Source organism: Xyrauchen texanus, chromosome 14 (assembly GCF_025860055.1).
Source record: "Xyrauchen texanus isolate HMW12.3.18 chromosome 14, RBS_HiC_50CHRs, whole genome shotgun sequence".
NCBI classification, from domain to species: Eukaryota; Metazoa; Chordata; class Actinopteri; order Cypriniformes; family Catostomidae; genus Xyrauchen; species Xyrauchen texanus.
In genome coordinates this window covers 14790195-14817651 of record NC_068289.1, presented here as the reverse complement: position 1 = coordinate 14817651, position 27457 = coordinate 14790195, and the positions used below count along the sequence as shown (strand labels likewise).

General features: G+C 38.2%; 2 protein-coding genes across 2 annotated transcripts; one reads left to right on the top strand and one right to left on the bottom strand.

Moving 5' to 3' along the window:
- Positions 1–1140: 1140 nt before the first annotated feature.
- gtf2f2b (general transcription factor IIF, polypeptide 2b) lies at positions 1141–26954 on the top strand. The gene is made up of 8 exons (XM_052142141.1): positions 1141–1209; positions 5417–5487; positions 5578–5596; positions 5758–5899; positions 19963–20044; positions 20137–20236; positions 20320–20463; positions 26823–26954. Exons 1-8 carry the CDS (start codon positions 1141–1143, stop codon positions 26952–26954), a joined length of 759 nt encoding a protein of 252 aa, XP_051998101.1.
- Positions 11073–12883, bottom strand: kctd4 (potassium channel tetramerization domain containing 4). Its single transcript, XM_052142138.1, has one exon. It carries the CDS (start codon positions 12870–12872, stop codon positions 12012–12014), a length of 861 nt encoding a protein of 286 aa, XP_051998098.1. The 5' UTR covers positions 12873–12883; the 3' UTR covers positions 11073–12011.
- Positions 26955–27457: the final 503 nt, after the last annotated feature.

Genomic DNA, 27457 nt, shown 5'->3' with positions numbered 1-27457 from the left:
CTCCTGTTCTCTGTGTAGCCTGCTGGGTAAAACAACACTTGTAATTGTTTCAACGCTTGTAATGACCTTAAAATGTTCAGTTATCGATATGTATGTCTGAATGAATGTAGTTTATTCCAATGTCCTCTACCTCATGAGATGATGTCCTTCCCAGTGAGAGCAAGGACAGCTGACCCTACATTTCAGCACTGTCTAATATGCAAATAATCTACCCATAGCTACCCGTTTAAGAGAAGGTTTGAATTCTTTTGAAATATGAACATGTGGTGAAAGAAATGCATTTTGGTGTAAACCATTTGTGTCCAAGATGATCTCTACAATCTCAAAATAGGTAGATATTGTGAAGTGAAATAAGATCAGAAAAATAAAACCCAGAAGTTGGAAGATACTTGACAACAGTATCAAACTATTAACTATTTGACATTAAGAAAATGCCAACTGTGTCCTTTAATGTCAAGCAAAAGATAATAAAGCTTTGAATTGAGTCTCTCAGCTTCAATTTGATTTATTTGTCAATGTTCATCGTTTTTTTTTTTTTTTTTTTGTATTACATTATATCTGTTTGCAGTCACTAATGCTCCACCATTAGCAAGTTTACGCTTGAAAATATCTCAATATGAGTTGATCTAAAGCCATAAGAAACAGGACTAGCATTTGAAAACTACAAACTACACTAGCTACATCTAGTGGCAGCTTACCTTAGAGGAAAAAACATAACAAAACGTTCATTTTTAAGTATATATTATATATAACAAATATAAAATATATATTAATATATGGGTTATTTTCACAATTGCCATCACTTTATATAGCCTATTCCGAATAAGACGTATAGTAATCACTTTAGACATGGTTATCGTTTAATTTTAATGTTAATGAAACTCGGCCGGCTAAACAACAAATGTAGGCAGATTAGTCTTTAGTTGAATACAAAACATTGCAGAATCAATCTCTTTACGTGACCACTAGATGGGAGTGCATACAGACATATAAAATCTATCAGACGTTCAGGCAAATTACTGGTGTCAACCAGCGTGCATGCTGTCTAAAACGTGATTTCCTTTCTTAAACGAAGAGGATATTACTGTAGTTCAATTAGGGCTTTCTTAATAACAAGAACAACAACAACGCACTTCAGACATGTCTGTTAAAGGACAAGACGTCGATCTAACTAGAGCCAAACAAAATACAGGAGTCTGGCTGGTGAAGGTTTGTGATTTTCAAAAGTTGGTTTCTGGGATGTATGTATAATGGTGAATGCTACGGCAAGCATCTACTGTTGCTCATACACTGGCTTAGGGCGTTTTCAAAATGAACACATACATTTTAACTTGTGTAAATGAATGGTTAAAATCGTGCTGCTCGTTGAGAAGAGGTGCACAAGTAATTTTCCTCGGTCGATATAAATTGGAGAGGAAAAAAAAAGCTCAATCGACAATATTTGTGGCATAATATTGATAACCACAAAAATGAATTTTGACTTGCCCCTCCTTTTCTTAATAAAAAAAAAAAATTACCAGTGAGGCACATACAATGGAAGTGAATGGGGCCAATCCATAAACGTTAAAATACTATTTCCAAGTATAGCCATACGTCATAAACAATATGCGCGTTAACATGAGTTTATTGTGATAAAATTTAGTTATATATATATATATATATAAAACTAAATTTTATCACAATAAATCTAATATATATATAGATCAGTGGTTATATCCAATATTACAACTTCTTTGCCATAATTTAATGTCAACAAACCCTAAAACGACTGTAAAAATTAAGATTTAAATAAATCTACAGCTCAAATAATACAGAAGAATTCATGTAAGTGCTTTTATAAACATTATAAGCTTTGCATTTCTGCCTTAAAACCTTCCAAAAATTGTCCCCATTCACTTCCATTGTAAGTGCCTCACGGTAACCTTGATTTTTGCTTTATTTAAAAAAAAAAAGAAAAAAAGTAAAGTATTTCAAAATATGTTTTTGTGGGAATCAACGTTATGCCACAAATGATGTTGATTGAGCTTAGCTTGTATTGAACCCAGAATATTCCTTTAAGCCCAAAGTATACTTCGGTTTTTCCAATGATTTTCTGGTGTTAGCCTCATTAACATAATCACCTGAAGGGCAGAGGGAGACGGAGCATGCATTAGCACTTCTAAGCAGGAGGTGTTAATCACTTGACCGTTGGGACTCCTTGAGTTAATGGCTTCAAGTACTGGAAAAACTGATAAGATGAACTGATAAGATGACAAGCTGATCGTAACTTTTTTTTAAAAATGTTATCACACTCCGCTACATATCACATACACTGATTAAAATGAAGCAAGCTACAGGTCGGAAAATGCCCTAAATTACTCATGTTGTTTTTTTGTGTCAGCCCTCCGCCATTTTTAATCAGTAAGTGTGTCATACCTCTGAATGAAGAGAGAGAGATCTCAGCAAAAGAGTCTGCGTGTGACACCCTTGGCCAAAGCGAGTTGTTTTGAGCCTTTTAGTGTAGAACTTGCTTTAATGATACGTCCACTGGATGACTCCTGCTATGCTCAAGAGCTGGTGCTTTGGGGCATGTTTGTAACATACAAAATGAGTGTCAGTGTTTTCAGAACACGAGCAATAATAATGCATATGTGCGATTTATAGTTTTAATTTGATAAAACTTTTGTTTACCCAGCCATATTTTTTGGCACAAAGAATTTGTGCATTCACCATTTGAAGTCTGTTTTAAGTCAGAAATAAAAATTATAATGTGATCAAAGCAGTGAATACAGCAGAAACGTAAGCATTATTGTCAGATTTTGAAGCTCTTATGACAGACGCAACTACTCTCAGCTCTCAGTCACCCTGGTGTTTTCCACTTCTTATTTGCAAGAGGTTGAGCATTTCTCAACTTTTTGGTGCTCTCGACCACCCTTAAGTTCAGCGCTTTCTCCACACCCCTTTCAATCCCACAGTCCACATTGCGAGCATAGCAATGAATTGAAAATGTCCACTCAGCTCTGCTGAAAACGTGCGCTTGACCACATATGGTTAGCGTATGTGTACAGTTGAACGAGCAGCCTTTCGAATCACAGGCGTCATTTTTGTTTAGAAAGTGGTGGGGACAGTTTGTGACATCACAAAGTGGTGAAACTCGAGAATATTAATTAGGTTATGTGTAGATAATGTCAAATAAACTTTTACTGTTTTGATAAAAAGTCATTCTTAGTGACCAGTTCAAGCACTATAACTTGATCATTAACTTGATCCAGACGTGTGACACCATCAGTACCGGGATTTTGTTAGTCAGTGGACAAATACATGGATCAATACAACATGCAGCTAATTGGTCTTATGGTGAAGTTTTCAGCTCTAGTTCTGGGTTATAATATGCCCTAATACAAATTTTGAATTTAATAAATGAAGTTTATATATTTAGTTGATGTATGTCATGAGCAGGGACACGTTTGTTCGCATTGTTCTTTGCAATTAACTGGACATGAGTGCAAGCTGCGGACAGCGAAATAAGTACAGCGTGTGTCTGGATGCACAAGAGAACATCAAAGTCCGCTGCCACCAAACGCCACTGAAAACAGCCACAACAAGCACTCATCATTACATTAAAAACTTCAGCACTGGATTGCCACTTATTTTAACACACATGAACGAAATGGAAACTCCTGAACAAAAAACTTGAGATTTTTATTCTGCATTAGACACTTACCTGATGAAAGCTTTTTCAAAAAGTATTGAGGACAAATTTGGCAAAGGCAAAAAGTGGTAGCAACATGTCCCCCTCCCACCCATAAATGACGCCTATGTTTCAAAGTATCCACCATTTGACTGCGCATGCATGCTACAACGGGACACTGGACTGTTACTCTTCAGGAATTTAGGCACATAAAGATGTCTTTATATTCCTTCAGACTCGAGTTGTACAAATATAGGTATCTCCAGACCTCCTTACACATGCGCTCTTGACTTGCACATCCACTGTTGTTGTTTCCATCTTTGTCTCCTGCTGTTTACTGGTGATAACATGTTCTTGCATTTCTATGTGGAAGCAACAGCTCAGTTATGAGTGCTGCCACCTTGTGGACCCACTAATAACTGCAAATAATTCCAGGCGCATGCGCATACTGCTGATCTAAGTACGTGTGGTTATAAAAGCCGGGCCACATGCGTTCAGTGCTTGAGCTCTCTGTTGATGACGAAATTTACATCACACAACCTGTACCCAGATCCCTAGCTTTCGTGTCTAAAGGCTCTGGTATACTTTGTTTTTCTGCATTCTGGATTGCGATGCACACGGTTGAGCGCTTCACCTTTCAAAGTATACTATTTTGACCAGGAGCAAATACGAATGATGAAAATCTGAGACGCACCTGGATAGTCGGCGCAGACTGTTCTGATAATGAAATTAGCGTGACGCCACTTTGCATCTGTGATGCGGACAACCAAAGTATCATTTTGGCTTTACTTTTCTATGCTGGAGTGCAATAAAAAGGCAAAAAAAAAATTCAGGTTCAGGCCAAACACGTTCTTGTTCTGGGTAAAAAATAGAATAACAAGTGTATTGAGACACACTTATAAACTTGACATGGTGCCGAAAAAATACAGTGCCCCTTGCACGAGAAAAACAGACTATTTGCTCCAGGTGAAAATAGCACCTACCACAGTTTGGGTTTGTCAATCACATGCATTTCTTCCTCACCTGAGAAGAGTGGGGTGATGCTTTCTGTTGCAGCTTGGCATCAGCCATGTGTAGATTGTATCGCTCCTCTTACCCGTATGAAAATTAACCATGGTTTTACTATAGTAATACTGTAGTAAGCATATTTGTTTCATGGAAACCATAGTTTTAATGCAATTAGGCATAGTGTCACTACAATAATATGGTGTTACAGTAATCATGTTTAATTTTGTGGTTACTATATCACTACAAAATACCATGGTGATACTATGGTTACTATAGTAAAACCATGGTTCATTTTTGTAAAAGAAGATTAGGTTTATGGGTAGGGGTTGTAGGGTGTCTGTGGGACGCTGAATAAACACAGATAGTATTTAATTAGGAAATATATAGCATCAATCACTGTTTGCACTTAGTGTACATGGCTCCTGCCAAAAAAACATTGTAAAGTGGTGCAACAGTCAAAAGCATCTGCCAAGCGCATATTTACAGAGAAAAACATATCACTGACGGACAGAAAAACACTTTTTAAAACACTCTATCTACTGCTTAACAATGAGCTAAAAACCACACAAAACCCCGTAGTGACCACATAGCAACACTGGCAGAGTGGTGGTGTGTTTTGCATGGGCAAGGACCACTAACATCATCTTCCGAAAATGTAATTGGTTTACAATACAGGTGCTTGAACAGAGATATCTTCGGAAACAGAAAAATAGCTAAGGTGTATTCACTTTTCTTTAGGTTCCCAAATACCTTTCTCAGCAATGGGCCAAAGCTTCTGGAGGAGAAGTAGGCAAACTTAAAATTGGCAAGTAAGGTCTATTTACAAACGTTTTTTTAATTAATTTTTTTAAACACTTGTGTATTAAATCTTTTCACCCATACTCTTTTCTCTCTCCAAGAGCTCAAGGGAAGACTGTGGTAAGCTTTTATTAATATTTATAAAGACACTTTCACTTATGGGTTATGTTTGTAAGATGTCACTGTTGATTTGCATAATTAGAATGATAGGAATCCTTTCTGATACTGGGCTTGGGAGAGAGAACATTCTTAATAGAGAGACTGATTAATTATATCCTCAGGTGTCATTCAATCTGAATGAGGAGCTGACAGTTGTTGAGTGCTCTGGTGAGAAGGTTTCATCAGTGCGCACCCCCAGAGAACATCCCTTTGCCATACAGGCGGTGGGGGGTCAAACCCTTGCTGTCTTTACAGAGAGTCCAGGTGAGTCTAAGAATTGTCTCAGACACTGTAATTAGTATTAGGTAAGGGTTACACTAGGGAATTTGATAATTGTGACACATTTCTGTCCAACAGCAAAGGTTAAGGGATAGTTTAATATCCCTAATTTTTAATTTTATGAATAGCTCTATCTTTAGAATAGGCCTATCTGATTATTTGCTTGATATCTGACTATATTGAGGTGATCAGCCTTGGTCAATTATTGCACCTGATTAGCCAATTAACAGAAGTTGTCTCTCCACCTGGTGTCAGTTCCAAAGTCTATGACCTTGGTAATGTTTTCACACATTTTAAACTGATGAGCCAAAACATTATAACACACATAGGTGAAGCGTATAACATTGATCATCTTCAAGGTTTGGGGAGATTAGATGGTAACCGAACAATCAGTTCTCGTAGTCCACATGTTGAAAACAAGACAAATGGGCAGTAGACTTGATCGACTTCGACAAGGGCCAAATTGTTATGGCCAGTCGACTGGGTCAGAGCATCTATGAAATGGCAAGACTTGTGGGGTACTCCCGGTCAGCAGTGGTGAGTACCTACCAACAGTGGTCCGAGGAGGGCCAAACCTCAACCGGCAGCAGAGTGTTGGGTGCCCAAGGCTCATCTATGCTCAAGGGCAACAAAGGCTATCCCATCTGGTCCGAACTGACAGAAGGTCTAATGTGGCACAAGTCACAGAAAATGTTAATGATGTTTATGGAAGGACCGTGTCACAGCACAGTGCATCGCACCCTGCTGCGTAGTCATAGACTGGTCAGAGTTCCCATGATGTCGAAAGTGCCTAAAATGAGCTTGTGAATGTCGGAACTTGACCTTGGACCATTGGAAGAATGTCGCCTGGTCCTATTAGTACCATTTTCTTTAAAATCCCATGAATGGCCATGTACGTGTACTCTGTTTACCTGGGGAAAGGATGACACTAGGATACACTGTGGAAAGCCGGTGGAGGGAGTGTGATGCTCTGGGCAATGTTCTGCCATGAAACACTGGGACCGGCCATTCATGTGGATGTCAGTTTGACACTTGCCACCTACCTAAACATTGTTGCAGACCAGGTACACTCCTTCATGACAATGGTATTCCCTGATGGCAGTGGCCTCTTTTAGTAGTATAGTGTGCACTGCCACACTGCACACATTGTTCAGGAATGGTTTGAGGAACATGATGAAGAGTTCAAGTGTTGCCCTTGACTCCAAATTCTTCAGATCTCAATCCTATTGAGCATCTGTGGGATGTGAGGGACCAAAAAGTCTAAGCCACGGCACAACTTGCAGGAATTGATGGATCTGCTGCTAATGTCTTTGTGCCAGATACCACAGGACACCTTCAGGGATCTTGTAGAGTCCATAGCTTGGCGGGTTTGCGCTGTTTTGGTGGCCCGCAGAGGACCAACAACATATTAGGCAGGTGCTTATAATGATTTGGCTCATCAGTGTATGGATATTTCTAAATATTTTTGTAGCCATTTTGAGAAAATGCTGTGTAAAATAAGTGTTTGTTTAAATTTGTTTACACATTTTATGTACAACTCATCAAAAGTGAACTGTGTAATTTTGTATCACCAAACGGATCACCCCGCCTAATTTGCAGTATACGATGAACGAAGCCAAACATTTTCTCCTAAACTAACTAAAGCACCCTAGGCAAACAAGTTTTATACTATGCTCTGAGGTTTTAAATTAGTTAGTTGAGGAAAATAAATAAATAAAAAAGCCACATCCAAACCATTCCCACAATTAGTTTTAACCAATCATCAACGCTCTTTGACTAGTGGAGTTCTCCTAGGTCTGGAATTTCAGAGTGCGAACATGAAAAATATCACCAAACGAACACCTTAGCAGAACAAAAACGTCAGTGCATAATTATTGTCATAATTTCAAGGCAAACTAAACAAAGCTTGTTTGCCCTAATAAGCATTTAGTCCACCAGGATCTTTAAGTCACATAAACTTGCAGTCTTCAAAGGCCAGTTTCTTTAATGTAATTTTGAATAGATGAAAAGTTTGATTTTTTTTTTTTTTTTTTTTTTTTGGGGGTGGTCATCGCTCTATAGATCACTATACTGAATAACAGTGCAGCTCATATGCACAACATAATAATAGCAGCCTGACTGAAATGCACTCAATGCCAAGTGTGGAATTGCAATTGTTCTGTGCTTTTGTTCACTTAGGATTATAATTTTCCCAATTTTTTTTTTTGTTGTCTGCTTGGCTCTTACAAGCCACAGGTATTGATTAAGCAGTTGCTAAGCAACAGGTAAGCCACCGAAGTAGGCTCTACTTGTACAGCTAAAAGCTTTTTCTGGGGGTGGAATGGTGGCCATGTGTATTTCTCAGTAAGTTGTGAATTGAAATAGTTCAGGGTTTTGAAAGGATTTGTAGGGTAATGCAAAAACACTTCTTTGGTATTTTATTTTTTTATTAGTATTGAAGAAGACTTTAAGCTGTTTGAGAGAAATACTGTACGTCATTATGTGATTAGGGAGCAGAAGCAAATGCTTGTTTGTCTGTGTCTTAGAGGCCAAAACTAATAAAATAACCCTGCAACTAGGATCATGAACAGTGATTACTTTGAACTGTTCTTTACATTTATTTATTTTCATTTCATAACTCTTCAGGAGAACCAGCAAGTAGAGGTGAAGAGTCACGTCTAATGGCCCTCGGTTTAAAATATGTGATTCAGACACGTTACACGTGTGCTTGGCTTTTGGCTCACTGATTTATAGATGCACAGATTCTTGAGTGAAATGTTTCTGCAGAATTTAGATTCATCATTGGAATACTGCATCCTTAAAACAAGATACATTTACCTGAAGCAAAATTTAATTATGTTGATTTTATTTATTTACTAGCATGATTTTGTAAACTTGTTTTCCCTTTGAATTGAGTAAAAAAAAAATTCCCCAGTGGTGAAGAGCTTTTTTTTATGTACTAAAATTTTCACTTTATTATTTTAGATTTCTCTGAAAGCAAGTCTTAATATCTTTTGTAATTTTGCTTCTCAAATAAATGTTGATTCTTTTAAGGATGTTTAGACAAAATTACTGATTTTTGCAGTGTAAATAGAAAATGTAAAACCTCACGCCCTTTTTTCCTCATTACATAACTGCTAGATTTGAATTCTTTCTATGTTCTTTTGTGAGCAGTCGGTCTGTCAGAAAGCAGAAGTGGATGTAGCCTACCAGATGCGGTGATATTTGGAGGAGCTGCTGTTATTTTGATAAGCTGTCAAGTTTGAATTTTTTTTTTCTTGCTTGTGAATCGCACATAGTCCTCCACAAGGCTGAGGAGAGGCCGTTTGACTTGATTGACATGGCACATAAAGCCAGTTGCCAGGTTAAAGTTAGACCCAAAGAGTTGGACTTGATTGCACACATGTGCGGTATCTTTTTGAAAGTCGTCTTTGTTTACAGTAGCACAGCTTTCCATCTGTGGCTAGAAATAGAAATGTCGCCTTTCAGCTTGCACAAAAAGAGTCATGTGACCTTGATTATCAGGGGCCATTTTATTCACAAAGATTTGTCTCTTACCACTAGGAGTTCTCCAAAGAGTTCCTAGTTAGGAGTTTTTGCTTAACCCATTCACAAAACTGCTAGGAGCAATTTTAGTAAGGTGGAGTTGACCTTGTTGCTATGGATGTCACGTTTTTATTAGCATTTTATGTAGATTTATGTATTTTATTCAATTGCATTTTTGTGACATTTGTGATTTTGTAAGTGTGTTTAGTGCATTAAACCCTTTAAATTACATAAGATAAAATATTATGATTTAAGCATTTCACTCTACTTACCATTTGGTGACAAATATTTTTATTTTAAAATCAGCAGTTTCACTGTTAATATGAATCTTGGTGTAATAGATGGGTGAATGCATCTTTGGTTAATGATAATCCTCTAATCTAAAAAATCTTGTTGAATTTTAACCAAAAGTCCATGAAGTCCTTCCTTGTACATGAAGTTAATTTAACCTAAAGGTGGACAAAGATCAAAAGGCTTGTTGACTTGTGTGTACTATGTATATGGACAAAATATCTTGGTGATTGTTAAAATTTCCTGTTTGCAAGTTTATGTGAAATTGAAGGCATTTAATTTGTGCTTCATTGTGTTTGCATCAGCCTTTGGCTTGTGCAGTTTTATTTTCCACCACTTTCTGAAACTATTCTTTGCTTTGATTTGTTCCAATTGTGCCTTTTCTTTTACAGAGGGCCCTGACTCTTGCCTATTTCGCATTGGTCTAACATAGCGGTGTGACTTTTATTAAAGCTCACACTTTGAACCAGAAATCTTTTTTTTTTTCTCTCGTGCTATTTTCTCTGTTACTGACAAATTGGTCTCTTAAGGGCATATTCTTGAAGCCACATGTTAGCCTGACCTCTAACATTGATCAATTTGAAAAGGAGCCATTAGTCATGTGTCCTTGGGAGCACATGATGAGAATATTTGGCATCTTTGTGGTGTGTAGGAGTCTCATTTGCCTGGCAACAATTGTATGCAAGACTAATCCATGAATATTTCAGTTAATAATGGGTTTCTTCCATTTAAATAAGTTAGAAACACATCAGCCACAGTTGACGGCTTATAAGCCCTGCCCTGTCTCACCAAAAATAAATGATTAATATCTGCAATTAAAAAGGACCCTGTTTTTAATTTCCACACTACAAACTCTTTCCCAGTGTCAGAAATGTGCTTCTGACTCATTTTAATGGGAGATTGCGTGACAGATTTGATGAAAACAGATGGATACTAGTGTGTGGAGATGTCAGCTAATCCAAAGTGTGTGTGACCATATGTCTGCCATTGCCTAATTTCGAAAGGGGCAACTTAGAACTGTAACTGAATTTAGCTGTGTTAAACAGAGATGTTTTTCTCCTGAATGCACTCTGAATGTTTTTTGCTAACTCTCAGGATGATTAATGTATTCTGAACTTGATGCATTCCCATATTTATTTTCATAAATGTTCACCAGCAACATTTTAATACTCTTAAATATGTTGTTGTACTGATTTAAACATGAGCTTGTTCTGTAAGGATAGTTCAACCAAAACTTTACATTCTGTCATCATTCACTCACCCTCATATTGTTTTAAACCATATAACTTTCTTCTGTGGGTCACAAAAGATGATGTTTGGTAGTTCCCAAGCACACACAGAATGGAAGTGAATGGTGACCGTGACTGTCATTCTGCCTAAAATCTAATTTTGTGTTCCACAGCTTTAAAATAACACGATGATAAGTAAATGAAGACAGAATAAATTATTTTGGCTGAACTTTCCTTCTGTAAAAAATGAGTTTTATGTCCTACTGGGTATACAGAAGAATTGCTTCAGATTCAGTGCACAGATACTGGAATATCAGTGATTGATGTATGTCTGTATGTATGCCATACGCTCCAACATTGCACTAATACATTTAGAATTTGGATCAATGCTGGAGGAAATGTGACAACTATTAAACAGAGCTTTGTAGGTCACATTTTACTGCATAATAATGAAAACTTTCAATTTAGGACAGTGGTGCTGTCTCTTACAAGCTGACTTCACTGCATATAAGAAAAAAGAAATGTAGCTATATTTATACAGCACACAGTAATTTGTCAAGTTACATTGCACAGCCATAAGATTTCTCACAGTTCACAGACAAACTCATACACAGTGTTGCAGTCCAGATTTGTCACTTAGATTTACAGTCTTTTTTTTTTTTTTTAAACCGTTTCACATTTAAACAGTGCTTTAAATAATAATAATTTTGAATAAAGCTTAAATACTCAAAATTACAACACATTGTTCACTACACTGTATCACATTACCAGAAATCACAAAATTTGCTCACAAATGAAATTATTATTGCACTTGCATTCAGCCTTTTGAAGTACAGTACTCCACCATCATCATCAGTAAAAACAACTTGCAAACAGAAGAAACTACTAACACAAACCCTACGAAATACATAATATCTTGTTTTTCAAGGCTGTTAGTGCATGTCATGTAGAAGCAGAGTGGAGAATTCCAGAAGATGTTTTCGGCTGACGACACTGGTGCATTTATAAATGCAATGGTTTTTCAGCAGGCCATGTGGTTAGTTCTGGTGGGGTCACTTGACAAAATGCAGAGCCTCACACTGAACCACTGATCCACGACCACTGTCTAGGCTGGTAAGTAGACGAAAGCCTCCTTTCAGAGCAAGCATCACGGTCTCCAGCTTCAGGCACTCTACTGTACACACAAACGTGCTGTCCTGCTTTAACACAAGCCGAGAGCCCTGCTCTGATTTGATGAAATGCCGGAACTGGATGATGTTGGATGACACCTCGAACTCCTCTGGAAAGCCATCTAGCCGGCTCTTGGAGATCTGCACCAGGCGATTCTTCACCTTCTCAGTGAAGCTGGTGTCACTACAGTAGATCCTCAGACCCTGGGAGCGCTCGTGGCTATCCGTCACCTCCAGGAAGGCTGGTTCTCGTTGCGTGGCTTGCTGTTGCTCCCAGTCCAGGAGCACCTGGGCCAGCTCGCTCAGCCTGTAGAAGTCGGCCTCACGCCGTAGAAGGCCCACTTCCTTGAAGTCATCGGGCAGTACCAACTCACCCAGACGCAAGAAGTTTAAGACATGCCGGAAGATGGGGCCATCACGGTCAATAAAGGTGTTGCCCATAGAGTCCACGTGCACCACAGGCATCTTCCCGCTCACCATCTCCTCCAACATAGATCCAGGGTGTTTTGCCAGGGTCTGCCGCTGTGCTGCATACAGGTAGCCCCCCACATTGATGGTTATGGTGCCCGAGGAAGGTTTCTTAAAGCTCTTGCTGGGCTGCAGCAAGTCTGGGTTGATGTGTCTCAGTTCGCTCTCCATCCTTCTGAGATTCCATTCCATGCCGTTCCTCACACCAAGCCTGGTGGAGTGTGCGCGTGAGTGGGCGGGCGAACAAATAACAGCGCAGCTGAGCGATGCTGGCATGGAGCACAGGAGTGTGCGCTGCCAGCAGTGTCTGAGCCTTTCACAGCCAAGCACACACACATACATATATGTGTGCGCATGCACTCTTACATTTGCAGTAGGAGGAGGGGTGTTAAGGGTGGGTTCTACTGTGTCAGTGGTGTGGGCTCGGGAAAGAGAGCGCATTACACACTGCCCTCCACTCTACAGGCTGAATTTAATCACCTTTCCACTTCAGCACCTTCTCTGACTCTGGCTCGGCAATTAGCGCTGCTGTCCTGTGATGAAAGAGCTCCTCTGTTGGGTGGCTGCACGTGAACTCACCGAGAGAGCCATATCACAGGGATCACACATAATGAACTACTTCAAATTAAACTGTGAGAAGTGGGAGATGTTTTCATGTCTATCTTAAGTCCTTGCTTTGAAGAGCTATCGGTGTGATCTGCCGACAATTGGCAGCGTTATCGGTAAATGATAGCTAGATGAAGTACAATGTAGGTGTAGTTATGTAAATTATTTGTCTGTTCTTCATTTCAAAAGGGATGAATGCATTGAAGCATTCTCACTCTCTTTGAGAGAGAAAGGCTGCTTTTGCTTTGAGCGACCCAGTTATCAATGTTTTATGGTAGAGCCAAGAAGAAGCCTTTAAGTAAGATTTATCTTGAAGTTATGGGCACCGAGCCTGTAATTGGCCTCAAGCCATCTTTAAGGGTGTTAGACATGAAAGGGAGACGTATGGTCCTGTGTCACCAAGTAAACCACCCAGTGATGAGAACCTGGAATTGATATTCTTATTATAACCCCATCTATACATGGGCTGTCTTACAGAAAAGAGCCTGAGCCTTTGTCTGTCTCAAGGAAGACATGCCCTTAAACAGCAGCAGAATTACTGTGACATCTCTTTGAGTAATGTCACTAAAACTTACAAAGCATGTCAGTCATTCTTGAATTGTGCCATGTAAGTTGACTCTAAACAACACTATAAGAGTAACGGCAGTCCTGGGGAAAGGGACTCTTTGGAGCCAGCATTTGTGCAATGTACGTCATTGTCAGCTGAGATTGGATGGAGTCTAAATTGCAGTCTGTAGTCGATTTGACTTTATTTAAACCAGCTGATATAGAGTATACATAGTGTTATCACCTAAGACACATTCTTCTCACTTTTTCACTGAAGGATTCTTAATTTTGATAAAATAAACAATAGTCATAGGCATCATTTACTGTCCCCACCACTTTTTAAAATGACTCGGAGCTTTTATTTTGTTTGTGTGTGATTTATCATGTGATCTGGGATTGGACTTTTTAATTATTTTTTTTTTTTGAGTGGTTGTGGTTTTCATTTGTGGCGTAAAGTGGCAATGTCCTCTCCTGCACACGGCTCTCAGATGTGTGCTCTAATCTAAAAAGAATTTGCTAGCTGTATGTTTCAGTAAAAAAAACTAAAAAACAAAATTCATAAATTTTCCCCTGCTCCTAATATACATCCACTAACACAAAGCTGCAAATTTGGTTTTATTAAAAAATTGAGCTTTCAGACCTGTTGCTATGACTGCAATAAAGGATCGTAAATGATTTAAAGATAGCCTAAATAATGTTCAAGAGCTAAGCCAAATACACAGCACAAATGGTTCCGGCTCCACTGTCCCCACTACTTTTTAAAAACAAAGTGACGCACACAGCTATCTGATTACAGATCCAGTGAAGGTTCATTATATTCATATGACTGATTACGTTATAGAGGATGGCACAGTCATGGTTTTAATCATCATTTGATAATTGGTTTTATTCAGCTGCATCTGAATTACAAACAGGCATTAATTATGCCACAGACCTGCTTTTCCATACATCTCATTTATTATTTTAATTAGTGCACTTGTTTGTGCAACTTAGGGAGGCTCAAATTAATTTTAGTTTATTATGGATAAGCACAAGAAAGCAAATGTAGATTAGAGCACATGAATAAGAGATTCTATTTAGACTCCGCCAAAGAATTTGACGTGTCAACAAATGCTGAGTCAATTAATGGAGGCGAAATGGAGCAAATGCTGTGCTTTTTAGACATACCAGTGAATTGTATGCTTTCAACTTTGAGGCAACAGTTTGGTGTGGGCCCTCTTTTGTTCCAGCATAAGTCTGCTGTGGAAGAAAGTCCAGATCAGAACACCATTGAACACATTTAGGATAAGTTGGAATGCCAACTGCCCAACATAAGTGTGTGATTTAGAGCTGTACAGGTTGTAGTCCAAAAACTATGAACCGAGTTCGCCATGGGTTTCCACTGCATTTTGCTATGGGTTTTTATAATAGGGTTTTTCATCTTATGAGTAAAATAAGGTCTATGGTAAATATTACTTGATGATACATGGACTTTTTGTTCTACAACATAAATTACACACTTTCATACTTCAGTGAATTATGAAGCCCTAAAAGAATAGCATACATTTTTTAAACACATGGCGGCTTCAAAATTCACACTTGATGTATAAAAGTGTGTAATTTTATGTTGTAGAACAAAACGTCCATGTAACGTCAAGTAATGTTAACCACAGACCTTATTTTACTCATAAATTGAAAAACCCCATTATAAAAACCCTAAAGAAAATCCTGAGGGAACCCTTGGGGAATAAGCCTTCCGTGTTTGTCTACTAATTGACGTCATGGCTGATTATCTCTATTGTGTCTGTGTTTGCAAATCAGGAAAGTCAAAAATCTTGAGGTAGTGTTTGACGATCTGTTGAACTTCACTAACCACATCGCAAAGACCACTCGATCATGCAGATTTGCACTGTACAATACTAGAAAGATCAGACCTTTCCTGCCTGATCATGCTACACAACGTCTTGTCCAAGCTCTTGTTATTTCTAGACTGAACAATTGCAATGCTCTTCTCACAGGATACCCTACATGTATAGTCAAACCTCTGCAATTGATCCAGAATGCAGCGTGTGTTTGATTTTCAACAAGCCCAAGAGCACGCATGCCACGCCTCTCTTCATCAAACTGCACTGGCTGCCAATGCTTGCGTGTGTCAATTTCAAGGCATTGATGCTCGCTTACAGAACAGCCACTGGTTCCGTGCCCCCCATTTACTACTTCGAGTCTGCAGTGTGTGCCCACTGGAAGCTTGCAATTGGCAGATGATGGGCGCCACTTGGTGCCAAAAAATCACTTTCTGAGTTTCAACCTTTCAACCTGGAACAACCTTTTGAGCACCACCCGAGCAGCTGATTCTGAAACTATTAAGAAACATTTAAAGACACATCTATTTTGTGAGCACTTGACCCTATCCTGCTAATGCTCTAACTGTCTTCTTTTTTCCTTTTTTTTTTTTTGGATTCTCTCCCCTTTTTCTCCCAATTTGGAAAGTCCTCTTGGTGGCGTAGTGACTCGTCTCAATCCGGTTGGCGGAGGATGAATCTCCACTGCCTCCGCGTCTGAGACATCAACCCGCTCATCTTATCTCGTGGCTTGTCGAGATATAGCGCATGTGAAAGCTTCATGCCATCCACCGCAGCATCCATGCACAACTTATTATAGTGATCACGAGGAGATTAACCCTTGTGACTCTACCCTCCCTTGCAAACGGGCCAATTTGGTTGCTTAGGAGACCCGGCTGGAGTCACTCGGCACACCCTGAGATTCGAACTATCGAACTCCAGGGGTGGTAGCCAGCGTCTTTACCACTGGGGAACTTGTACTTTTACTTCTATGAGCAATTTGAAACTCTGCATTGCAGAGGAATGGACAAATTGCTTTTGCTGTATTCCTCATTCCACATTCCATTGCATGAAAGCATCTGCTAAATTAATACATATATATATTAATACGTACGCTAATCCCCACAACTAGACTAGATCCTAAATGGCAGCAAAGGTGGGGATGAATTGTCATGGTTTTGAAATTTAAAATCTTATCTAGCTCAGATAGGTGTGGTGTTCAGATGTCTACATACTTTTGACTTGTAGTGTATGTACTACACCCATGACTGTAAAATCTATGCTTTATTTAGTGTTGTAATAAGAGAAAAAAAACTAAATTTACTTGGTTTGCTATATGTGATTAATGTATGCAGACACTTGAATTATCAAGTGCGCAGTAGTTCAAACAAACATGTAAATGGAGCCAACAGAGTTAGAGCGGGGGAAAATTGTGCCACACACATTATTTAAAAAGGTGTTGAGGCAGCTGATTTAAGAGTCTTATTATTTTATTGTCATAAATCTCCCTCTACTCACTCAGAGGTCTTCACAAAAGATTATGGAAATTCCACAGTGTTAAGGCACCTATGAAACTTCAGTGTTGAAAAGACTGGTACTCAATCAAAAGCCAGGAGTGTCACAACTAATGAAAAATCTTAATTGAAAAGCATAAATTAAATGCTACTGTATTGTAAAATTTAGAAAATATCTGCTAGGAGACACAAATGATCAAAATAGCAGGGTCCGTGGTGAGTGATGAGCTAAAGAGACCTTAAGGCTTTGAAAAGACTCTTTGCACTGTTCTATGCTGATGAAGAGACATCTGAAGAATGATGCTGGGATGCATGTGGGTGTGTGAGAGTGGAGGAAGGGAGGATGTGTCCTGATGAGGGCCGTGGATGTTGCTGCTCTTTTTCTCTGCATCTGTGGAAGGAAATCTGGTGGGATCTTTTGAGGAGGTGGAAGATTGACCCGTAACCTCTCTATCATCTCAGCAGCGGAACTTCAGCCCACCAACAGGTTGAACAACTCACACCACCCCCAAACAGTCCTACTCCATTCAGAGCCCATGTTAATGCATCTCCTGCTGATTTGAATATTGTTCCTGTGGAAATACTTATGTAATGTTACAGGGCTCGTAAGATGCGGGGGTCACATGATGTTTGGGGAGGAGATGTGTGAACCTTTAGGTCTTGGATTGCCCTGACCCCTCTTCATAGCCTCTAGGTAATTGCGAGGAAAATGGATGCTTTGTTGAAGTTGTGAAACACAAGTGGGCGTTTTTATGGACTTACTCAACAAGTGCTCCAACACTCATCTGGCAATAATTGACAATAATTGTACGCATTAGTGAAGCCCTGATGGATTTTGTGAGTGAAATATTTCTGCCCTTTCTAAAGGCCTCAGGGGCAATGACCGCAAGGTATTACAGACATTGCTGTACAATTAATACAATCAGTGGAAGCAAGCCAATCCATTAGACTAACTTCACAATGTGCCAACAAATGGGAGCTGGCTGACAGCAGAGCAATACAATAATGTTGCATGGGAGGTACAGAGAAGCTCATTGGAGTTTGATTAAAATCATCACTCATTGCTGGTTCAAACACTTCAGGACAAAAGCATACAAACCCACTGGCTGAATCATAAAATTTCAAATGTCAAGTTGAATTTGAAAAGGGGGGTTTTGTGTTTTGCACTTCCTTTTGAAGTACATTAATGTTCAGTGCCAAGTGGAGCTATTGGTTGTGCTGGGGGGCCTGGCAAAATGCACAAATTTTAGCTTATCCTTTGTACTGAGTCATGGTGTTATGCATGACACAATGGTGAGTGAGCATCGCTGTGCAATGTTAAAGGAATTGTTTCTGCAAAAATTTTAATTGTCATAATTTCCTCTCCATGTCATTCCAAACCCTTCTAAAGTGTTCAAAGCTCCAAAATAATAAAAAAAGCACCTTAAAAGTTTCATAAAAGTTGTCAATTTCACTTGTGTGCAGTAGTCCAAGTCTTCTAAAGCCATACAATATGTTTGGGTAACGAGTAGTTTAAAATGTTATGTATTAAATCTTCCCCTTTACTGTAGATTGCAAATCAATATGATCCCACTAGACGTGCTTCGTCAATGGTGTTTTGTTTACAAGACACGCAAGATCCAATGGCATTTGGAGTCAATTGTGTTGACACACCAGTGGATTGCACCATGACACACATGCATATTACCTCATCAGTTCTTGAAACAATGTAAGGTCATAAATGGCTTAAGAAGACACTGATCGCCACTGGCAGATTTTTGCCCATTACCCCTTTTACTGCCATTCTTCCCGTCTTATCCAATGTATGCAGGTGTTGTGCGCATGCCTCCTTTGCAATTTGACGTTAAAAGCTATTATTTCAAATCTCATGTAAACGCGATTTACATGCTTTGTCTGATAGTTTTAATATAATCAGATTTTTTGGAGTTAAAAGCACATTGGTGCGCATGTAAAGCTGGCGCCACCCTAACAGACTCAAAACAACTCTATTTTGGCCAAGGGTGTCATGCTTGCCAACCGTTTGCTGAGATCTCGCTCTCTTCAGCCAGAGGTATGATAAACTTGCCGTGGCGAAATGTTGGAGGGATGACACGTGCCAACTCACCACAACACTCTATTCTCTGTCATGTGGAGCTCACCGAAATTACAACAGGAGTCCTACGTGAGCATAAACGATTATAAAAGAGTGATTTAGGAAGTGATTCAAGGAGAAACCATGTGTGCTTGTGTTTTTATCCCCCCAAGGCTTTCCATGGAAAGTGTATGTCCATAATATGCAGCTTTTCAGTGAGTAAAGAAATGTCTTTTATTAAAAACATCCACTCTCTGATTTCATTGGTCAATTTTGTAGGGGAAAAAAACACTTTGTTATCGTATGGATTTACTCTTTATACTGTTTATTTTATCTATAGGAGCTTGATGTGCAATTTCTAAATTATCAATAGATAAGAGTGGTGCCCAGTCAGTTTCTCTGAGCAGATAGTTTTCAACAGCTGGCTATTAATGTTAGGGCTTTAAAATTCTGTGAACTGAATGAATCCTCAAGAGGTAATCTTCCACAGCCAGCGCCTACCACTTTCCATCATCTGCTCCTTGTAAAAAGCTTATCATATGGCTTGGAATATAGTTCAAAAGTCATGTGGATCACTTAAAAAAAATCAGTAATTCACAGCTTCACAGATCCGGTCCCCATTTACTTTCATTATATATGCAAAAGAGCGATCAGGACATTTAGTTAAAAAATTTAGTTTTATGTCCCCTGGAAGAAAGTCGATACAATTTGAAACACCATCAGGATAAGTAAATGAGTACAGAAATGTACTGAACTATTCCTCTAATTTTGTGTAAAGAATAACAACATCAAATGTCCTTGTTGTTCAGATAAGGTGGCTCTTGAAGGCATGGTTGTGCATCGAGCTGAGTGCAGACCTGCAGTCACTGAGAGCTACATGAAATTAAAGAAGTATGTCTGTCTTCATTCAGAATGATCTGATCCTGTCAAATACATTTCAAATCACATACATCTGACCCTCTAGACATTTGTTTTATTCCCAGGCTGCAGATTGAAGAATCCACCAAACCTCTTCGTTTGTCTCAGAGGCTTGACAAAGCTGTTACAACCAATTACAAACCTGTGTCTAACCACAGCCATAGTGTAAGTGCTTGATTGGTGTGCAAGAGAAATATGTCAGAAATACAGTGAGATAAATCCTCTTGATTTCTTGTTTTTCTGTTTAGGTGGAATATGAGAAGAAGAAGAAAGAGGAAGGCAAACGTGCAAGAGCTGACAAGCAGAAGGTTCTGGAAATGCTCTTTTCTGCCTTTGAGAAGCATCAGTACTACAATATTAAAGACCTGGTGGACATCACAAAGCAACCAGTGGTGAGTTGACCAGTTAAGTGCAAACTCCCAACTAGGTGTTACTTGATAAACTGGAAATCACAAGAGTTTTTGGGGACTTCCGCCCGAATGGATTGAGCAGCAGAGAAGGGAGCTCCTCGAATAAAAAAGTGATTATTGCTCAATAGACTAGTCAGCCATATGAAACTATATAATTTCTGTCAAAGATTTGTAGCTATGTACCTTTCGACATGAAACTGAGCTCGTACAAAAGTTACATTGATGATCCAGCATAATACGAAGACAGAAAGCGGTGAAAGAAAAACGAGCGAATCAACAAACGAGTGCACAGAGCTGGGGAAAGCACTGAGTGACATGACGGACTGGGTGGCAGTACTAGTGAAGTCTCATGGAATTATGGCAAAAAACACAAGAAAATGCATGAAAAATTATATATAAATAATAATTATATAAAAATAAATACTGCCGGAGACAGAATTTAAGATTCGTTGGGGTTCCAAAGGGAGTGGAGGTTGGAAGTCCGGTTTGATTCAGAGCTAATGACTTGGGAGATTCCAGTATGACTGTAGATTGTTCGCACAGGACTCTTGTGCCAAAACCGAAGCCGGGAGAGAGGTCCTGAGCAATAATTGCTTGTTTTCATTACTATTCTGACAAGCAAAAAATCCTGAAGTTGTCTAGAAATAAAGGTTGTCTCAATCGCCGTGGACTGAATCAGGTACACGTTCGAACACCCTCGAGAAGCTGAGAAATTTATTGAGAAGAAAACTCAAACCTAGATGGATGAACTGAAAGCCTAGACCAGGGGTCGGGAACCTATGGCTTGCGAGTCAAAAGTAGCTCTTTGTTAAAAATCAAGTGGCTCGCCAGGTAACTCACCGTTCACCAACACATGATCATTTAAAACTTTGTAGAGATACTTTTCCAACAGAAAGTGTGGGTGCGATTGCAAAGGTTGAAGTAAATTACACCGTTTTGGTTTCCTTTCTCACAAATTTTACAGCTTACATCTGGTAAACAAGGTTTGAAATGAACACCCGCCAAATGCAGATTTTTAATGCAGAGTATTTTGCTGATGTACCAGCCACTGTGGAAGGCGACCTGAAAGACTTGTCAGAGAGATATACAACAAGAAATTAGACACAAAGACGCGCGTTTGAAGAAACGTGATTATATTTTGAAGAACCGACAAAAGAAAAGCTGCCAATGCGCTTCTGATTTGATGTGTGTGTGCAGTGAACTGTTTAGTGCAATGAAAGTGCTTCTCCAACACACGAACATTCATAGAGTTCTGGGACTCGTTTCCCAATAACTATTGATCTTAGCTGTTAAGAGCATATTCTACGAGCGATTTTATGAACGTTCGTTTTTTTTATGTGCGACCAGGGTGTGATATAGCACCCGCAAAATGCGACGAGACTCAATCCAGTTTGCAAGCTTCTCTCCAAATGCATTTCATGCACGAGTAATTTTGCTCATCTAACTGCAAAAGGTGGGTGACCTGTAAGATCATGACAAGAAATGCTGATGTGTTTGAAGAAACACACTTCATTATATTTTCAAGAACAGACCATCTCTCTCTTTCATTCAACTGAAAACTGTTTGGAAGAATAATGTAGTCCATGAGAATGCTGCAAATGATCTCAGATCATCTTGTGAGGTACTGCGAGTTTAGTTTGCTCTTACACATTGTGAACACAACTCTGCAGGTTCAGTAATATATACAGGTATCTTTGTATTAAATAAACAAAGACGAAAGTGATTAAATCACAAGGTAATACAAGAAATGTTCACCTTGAACCTAAAATTGAGTTCTATTTTTTTTCTTTAGGCAGCATAAATATGATCAAAACAATACAACCAAATTCGATAAGAACACACATTTGGGAAAATTTTTAGGCTTATTTATTATGATGATTATTATAATTATATTTACATTTATAACTGTCTTTAGTTTAAGTTGTATGCTAGTAATTTGCACCTGTTGCCACATACTGATACTTGCATGATTGCAAATCACGCAAATGGAGCCGTTAGAGACCGTTATTTTTCGGATTTGCGGAGGTGGTTATGTATTTTTTAAAATAAATAAATTACATTTCGTTTCAATAAATAAATTACATTTTTAAAGCAAAATCAATAAAGCAAAAATATTCACCGACCTTTGGGATTGACCATATAATCGGATATTGATATTTTAAATGCGATTTTATCTTTTAAAATGTTTTTTACATATCGCTCAGCCCAAAAGGGAAGTACAAATTTGCATGAAGTAAAATTAAGTAATTTTATGGAGACCTGCACAAACACGTGTACTCAATTCCATATTGCAACATGTTACCTATTAATGTTTGCATTTTTGTTTGTTTTTGAGTAGTCTATGGGCAATATCAACATTGTATTTTATTGAAAAACTTAAAAAATACTAAATTATTTGTTTGTGGTATGGCTCTATCGAACAAATATATCAACCAAAAATAAAAAAATTGGCTCCTTAGTGAAAAAAGGTTCCCGACCCCTTTTTTGTGTACCTCTCAATCAGAGAAAGGTAACTGGAGCTATTGTTTAAATTGTTCAAGTTGTTTGATGTTGTTAAGAAAATGAATTGGCACATTTTTTCTATTCTCTTTTTTCCCATTCCTCTTCAAAAGCCACACTTCACAGTATTTTTCGAGTCTCTGACCGTGGCTAGAAGGAAAGTAAATGCTGTTAAGAAAAATTCAGTTAAGTTTGTCTCATGGAATTGTAAGGGGCTTAATGGGGCTATAAATCAGGTAATGTACTAGCTCCTCTTGGGAGACTAGGGGCAGATATTGCATTTTTACAAGAAACCCATATAAGGAACCAAGACCAGGGACTATTAAGGGGAAGGTGGGTGGGACAAATCTTTCATTCAAATTGTAACTTAGTCTAGAGGTGCAGCAATACTCCTAAAGAAAAGTTACTTCTGTTATTTCTGACTCCAGTGGATGATATAGTAGCTGGAAAATTCTATAACACACCAATATTGTTAGTTAATATATAAGCTCCTAATATAGATGAGGAACAATTTATATTTATATACGTATATTTTGAACATTTTGCCTAGATACTCATCAATTGATAATGGGGGGTGACTTAAACTTCGTATTAAGTTCATGTTTAGACAGATCTTCAAATAGAACAGTACACCATATCCCAATCCCACTCAGCCCGAGGTCTATTTCTATGGATGCAGAAAAAGCCTTTGATGGGGTTCAGTGGGATTACCTCTTCGCCAGAACTGATTTGGTTCTAATTTTATTTCATTTATTAAAATACTATATGCCCACCCCAAGCTTCTATGCAAAAACAATAATAATAGCTCTAGTTATTTTCGATTAAGTTGCTCTAAGAGACAGGGTTGCCCTCTTTCACCCCTGCTATTTGCTTTTGCAATAGAACCCTTAGCAATTTCTCTACGTGCATCTCCAGCCTATAGTGGGATAATGAGAGGGGAAAAAGACACAAAGTATAATTATACGCCGATGACCTGTTAGTTTACATGTCCAACTACTTGCAATTAGTGCCAACCATTATGTCAATTTTAGATACATTTGGGAATATCTCAGGGTATAAGGTAAATTTTTCTAAGAGAGTTATATTTCCAATCAATCCTAAGGCCCAATTTGAAACACTTTCCTCTTTCCCTTTTAACAAACTCATTTAAATACATAGGGATCACCATAGCTAAATATTTTTCTATACTTTTTAAAGAAAATATTCTGACGCTGTATGAATACACCCAACACATTTTTAAGAAGTGTCCAATCTCCCTATTTTTTAGCAGGTCGTATTAATATGGTGAAAATTTGTATTTTCCCCAAATATTTATTTATTTTCCAGTGTATCCCAGCTTACATTTAATAAATTTTTTTGGATAGAATAGTTACCCAATTTATTTGGAATAATAAAACCCCCAGAATCAAGAATATATATTTACAGAGGACTAAACCGAAAGGTGGGATGGGACTGCCTCATCTCTAGCTGTATTACTGGGCATGTAATATAAGAGCGCACTCATTTGGTATACAGGAGGGGTCGATAGAGTGGTGCGATATGGAAAATAAATCATGCTCACCTTCCTCTTGGCAAGCTTTAATCTGTTCAGCTTGCCAAGAGGAAGGCATTGAGTAATCCAGTGGTTTCAAACTCACTCAAAATTTGGAATCAGATAAGAAGGCATTTTAAATGGCAGGCATGCTCTACTTTAAGCCCATTAACTGCTTAAATTGATTCAATATTTCAGATCTGGGCCAAAAAAGGGGTATGTTCCTTCCAAAATGTGTAAAATTAAAATAAAAGTTTTGATCATTTCCTAATGAGCCATCAACCTCCCAGATGGACTCACTGTTTCTACAGAATCCATTTACCAAAGGAGGAATATCCGTTATATATAATACATTATCACAGTTGGAATGTGATGTTTCATTAGAGCATGTAAGAGCAGCATGGCAAGAAGACCTTGGAATAGATATTGCATACTGGCAATGGGAGGAAGCACAAGAATTGGTTCACTTGTGTATTAGACATGGTTTAGTACAATTCAAGATCTTACATAGACTTCACCTGTCTAAATTAAAGCTCTCTAAGATGTTTTCTTCTGTGGACCCATTATGTGATAGATGCAGTCAAACTCCAGCATCATTAGGACATGTGTTTTGGAAGTGTCCTAATATTCGTAATTACTGGATTTCAGTTTTTTTCAATTATTGTCAGAGGTGTTGGGAAAAGACCCATTTTTTTGGCGTATTTTGCTTTGAGTTGTTGCACTCTTGGCACGTAGATTGATTTTGCTCAATTGGAAACAAAAAAAATCCACCTCACTGCTCTGCCCTGATTAAAGATGTTATGTACCACCTTCAACTCGAAAAGATTAGATTTTCTTAAGACTGAACATTTTTATGCAGTATGGAAAACTTTTATTAATTTGAACAAGACCACAATAATTGAACCATAACCACACTACTTCTACTTTTTTTTTTTTTTTAAATTGATTTAGTTAATTTTTCCCCCTATGTCATTATTTGTGTTAAAATATCATTTGATTACATATGGAAGAATATTATTGCACACTGTGTCTGTAAAGTGAATGTTTTTTGTGTGTGTGCCAATGAAGAAACTTTAATAAAGGGAATGTTTTGAAAAAGAAAGCATTTTAGTTTTTGTCCTAACCAGCCATGATGAGCGACAGGACATTTGGTTGATTGCTTTGATTCCATTTCTGTGCTGTCAAGCTGGGTAGCCCGACCCACAATGAAATATCATTGGTTCAAAATCATGCTCCATTTAACTGTACTTTAAACTTTAAATAGCTTCAGGTCACACAAAATTAGGAGTGTAAAAACACAGTTCAAAATGCTCAAGAGCTTATGCTCTAATGCAAATGTGATACTTTGAATCTTCTAAATCTGCATTTGCATATCGTCTTATGTACAGACATTCTAAATTGTTAAAAATGAACAAGAAATCAACAAGAAAGCACAAATATTCTCTATTTTCTTGGAAGCCATGCATGGTTGATTATATTACAAGTAAGCTTGATGTTCCTATGAATAAATGTATAATAAATTCAAGTTTTTGAGACATTACAGACATTACATCAGAAATGTGCATAATTAAATCTGATTCAAAGTAATGGCCAGCATCAACCAATCACTGCCAACCATGTTAAAATATAATTATACATTATAAATTCAGAATCTATGTGCTGCTTACCATTGTCCCATGTCTGCCAAACATGTTGAGTGGTCCAAACATCATCTGCAGTCTGAAACTGAACTTTTAGATGGATTTTAGGATTGAATGCACTTAGTGTGCATTCATATAAAGATATAGGATGCTCCCTTGCCTATTTAGTGTATGATTTAACCTCCAGTGTGCTGTCTGTCTGCACTGGTCTCAGAACAGTTAGAAATCCTAACTCCATATAAAGCCTCTGAACATAAACATTTTTCAGCTTTAGATTTTTCAGATGATCCCATTGATTCTCAACATGTAAATGAACAGTAAATAGAGGATGTCTAAGGAAAAAATTTACTGAAGTACACAGTGTACATTTTGTTTAGCAGCGTGGCGTTTTGTGATAAATCTCAAATCTGAGATTTCTTACCAGATGTAGTTTTGTTGGCGTTTCTCCCAAAGACAAAATCCACTGTGATCGGTGCCATGTTCTTTTGTCACATGACTCCGTACGTCGAAAATTTAACCTTTTACTGACAACACAGAGTCTCCTGAACTGAGACTAGTATTATTCAATTAATTTAAAATACAATATCCATACATGTGTAAGCGGGGTTTGCACAAGGTTGCATGTATGATTAGATTCTGGTTGCCTATTGATATAAATTTCTTTCCTCTAGATTTACTTGAAGGAGATCTTGAGAGAGATTGGAGTGTACAATTCAAAAGGGCCTCATAAGAGCACCTGGGAGCTGAAGCCAGAGTATCGCCACTATGAGGAAGGACAGGAGGATGAGGAAAAGTTAGAATAATGCTGCATAAATGCCACTGTTCGCACAATACCTAGTTTCGTTTTTTTCACCCACATACTGTTTCTTTTTGTGCCAGATTTTTTTTGATCTCTGAGAAACCAACACGAGTATAAAAAAAACAAACAAAAGAAAAGTGTGTGTGTGTGTGTGTGTGTGTGTGTGTGTGTGTGTGTGTGTGTGTGTGTGTGTGTGTGTGTGTGTGTGTGTGTGAGATATTCATCAGTATACTTTGGCAACTCTTGTTGTGTCCTGACTGTTTATTTTTTTTTGTCGTCGGCTGGTCACCCTATGTGAGTGTCGCTGATAAGCAAGCAGTTCGGCAAAGTTATACACAACTAGCTAACTGATTCACAGTCATGAAATTAGCCAGTTAGAAAGTACTAGCTTCATGCAGTCATGTAAACCAATAATGAGATTAGGTTGCTAGCTAACTATCAAGCTAATATGATATCGCTGTGTGCCGAACAAGACAGCACTGACTGAACACAACAGCAACTCTGACA

Excerpts from the sequence above, each read along its gene's own strand:
- gtf2f2b (XM_052142141.1), top strand. The coding sequence starts at position 1,141 with ATGTCTGTTAAAGGACAAGACGTCGATCTAACTAGAGCCAAACAAAAT. Across the intron at positions 20,045-20,136 it reads AGCTACATGAAATTAAAGAA|GCTGCAGATTGAAGAATCCA; the intron begins GTATGTCTGTCT and ends TTTTATTCCCAG. Across the intron at positions 20,237-20,319 it reads TGTCTAACCACAGCCATAGT|GTGGAATATGAGAAGAAGAA; the intron begins GTAAGTGCTTGA and ends TTTTCTGTTTAG.
- kctd4 (XM_052142138.1), bottom strand. The coding sequence starts at position 12,872 with ATGCCAGCATCGCTCAGCTGCGCTGTTATTTGTTCGCCCGCCCACTCA.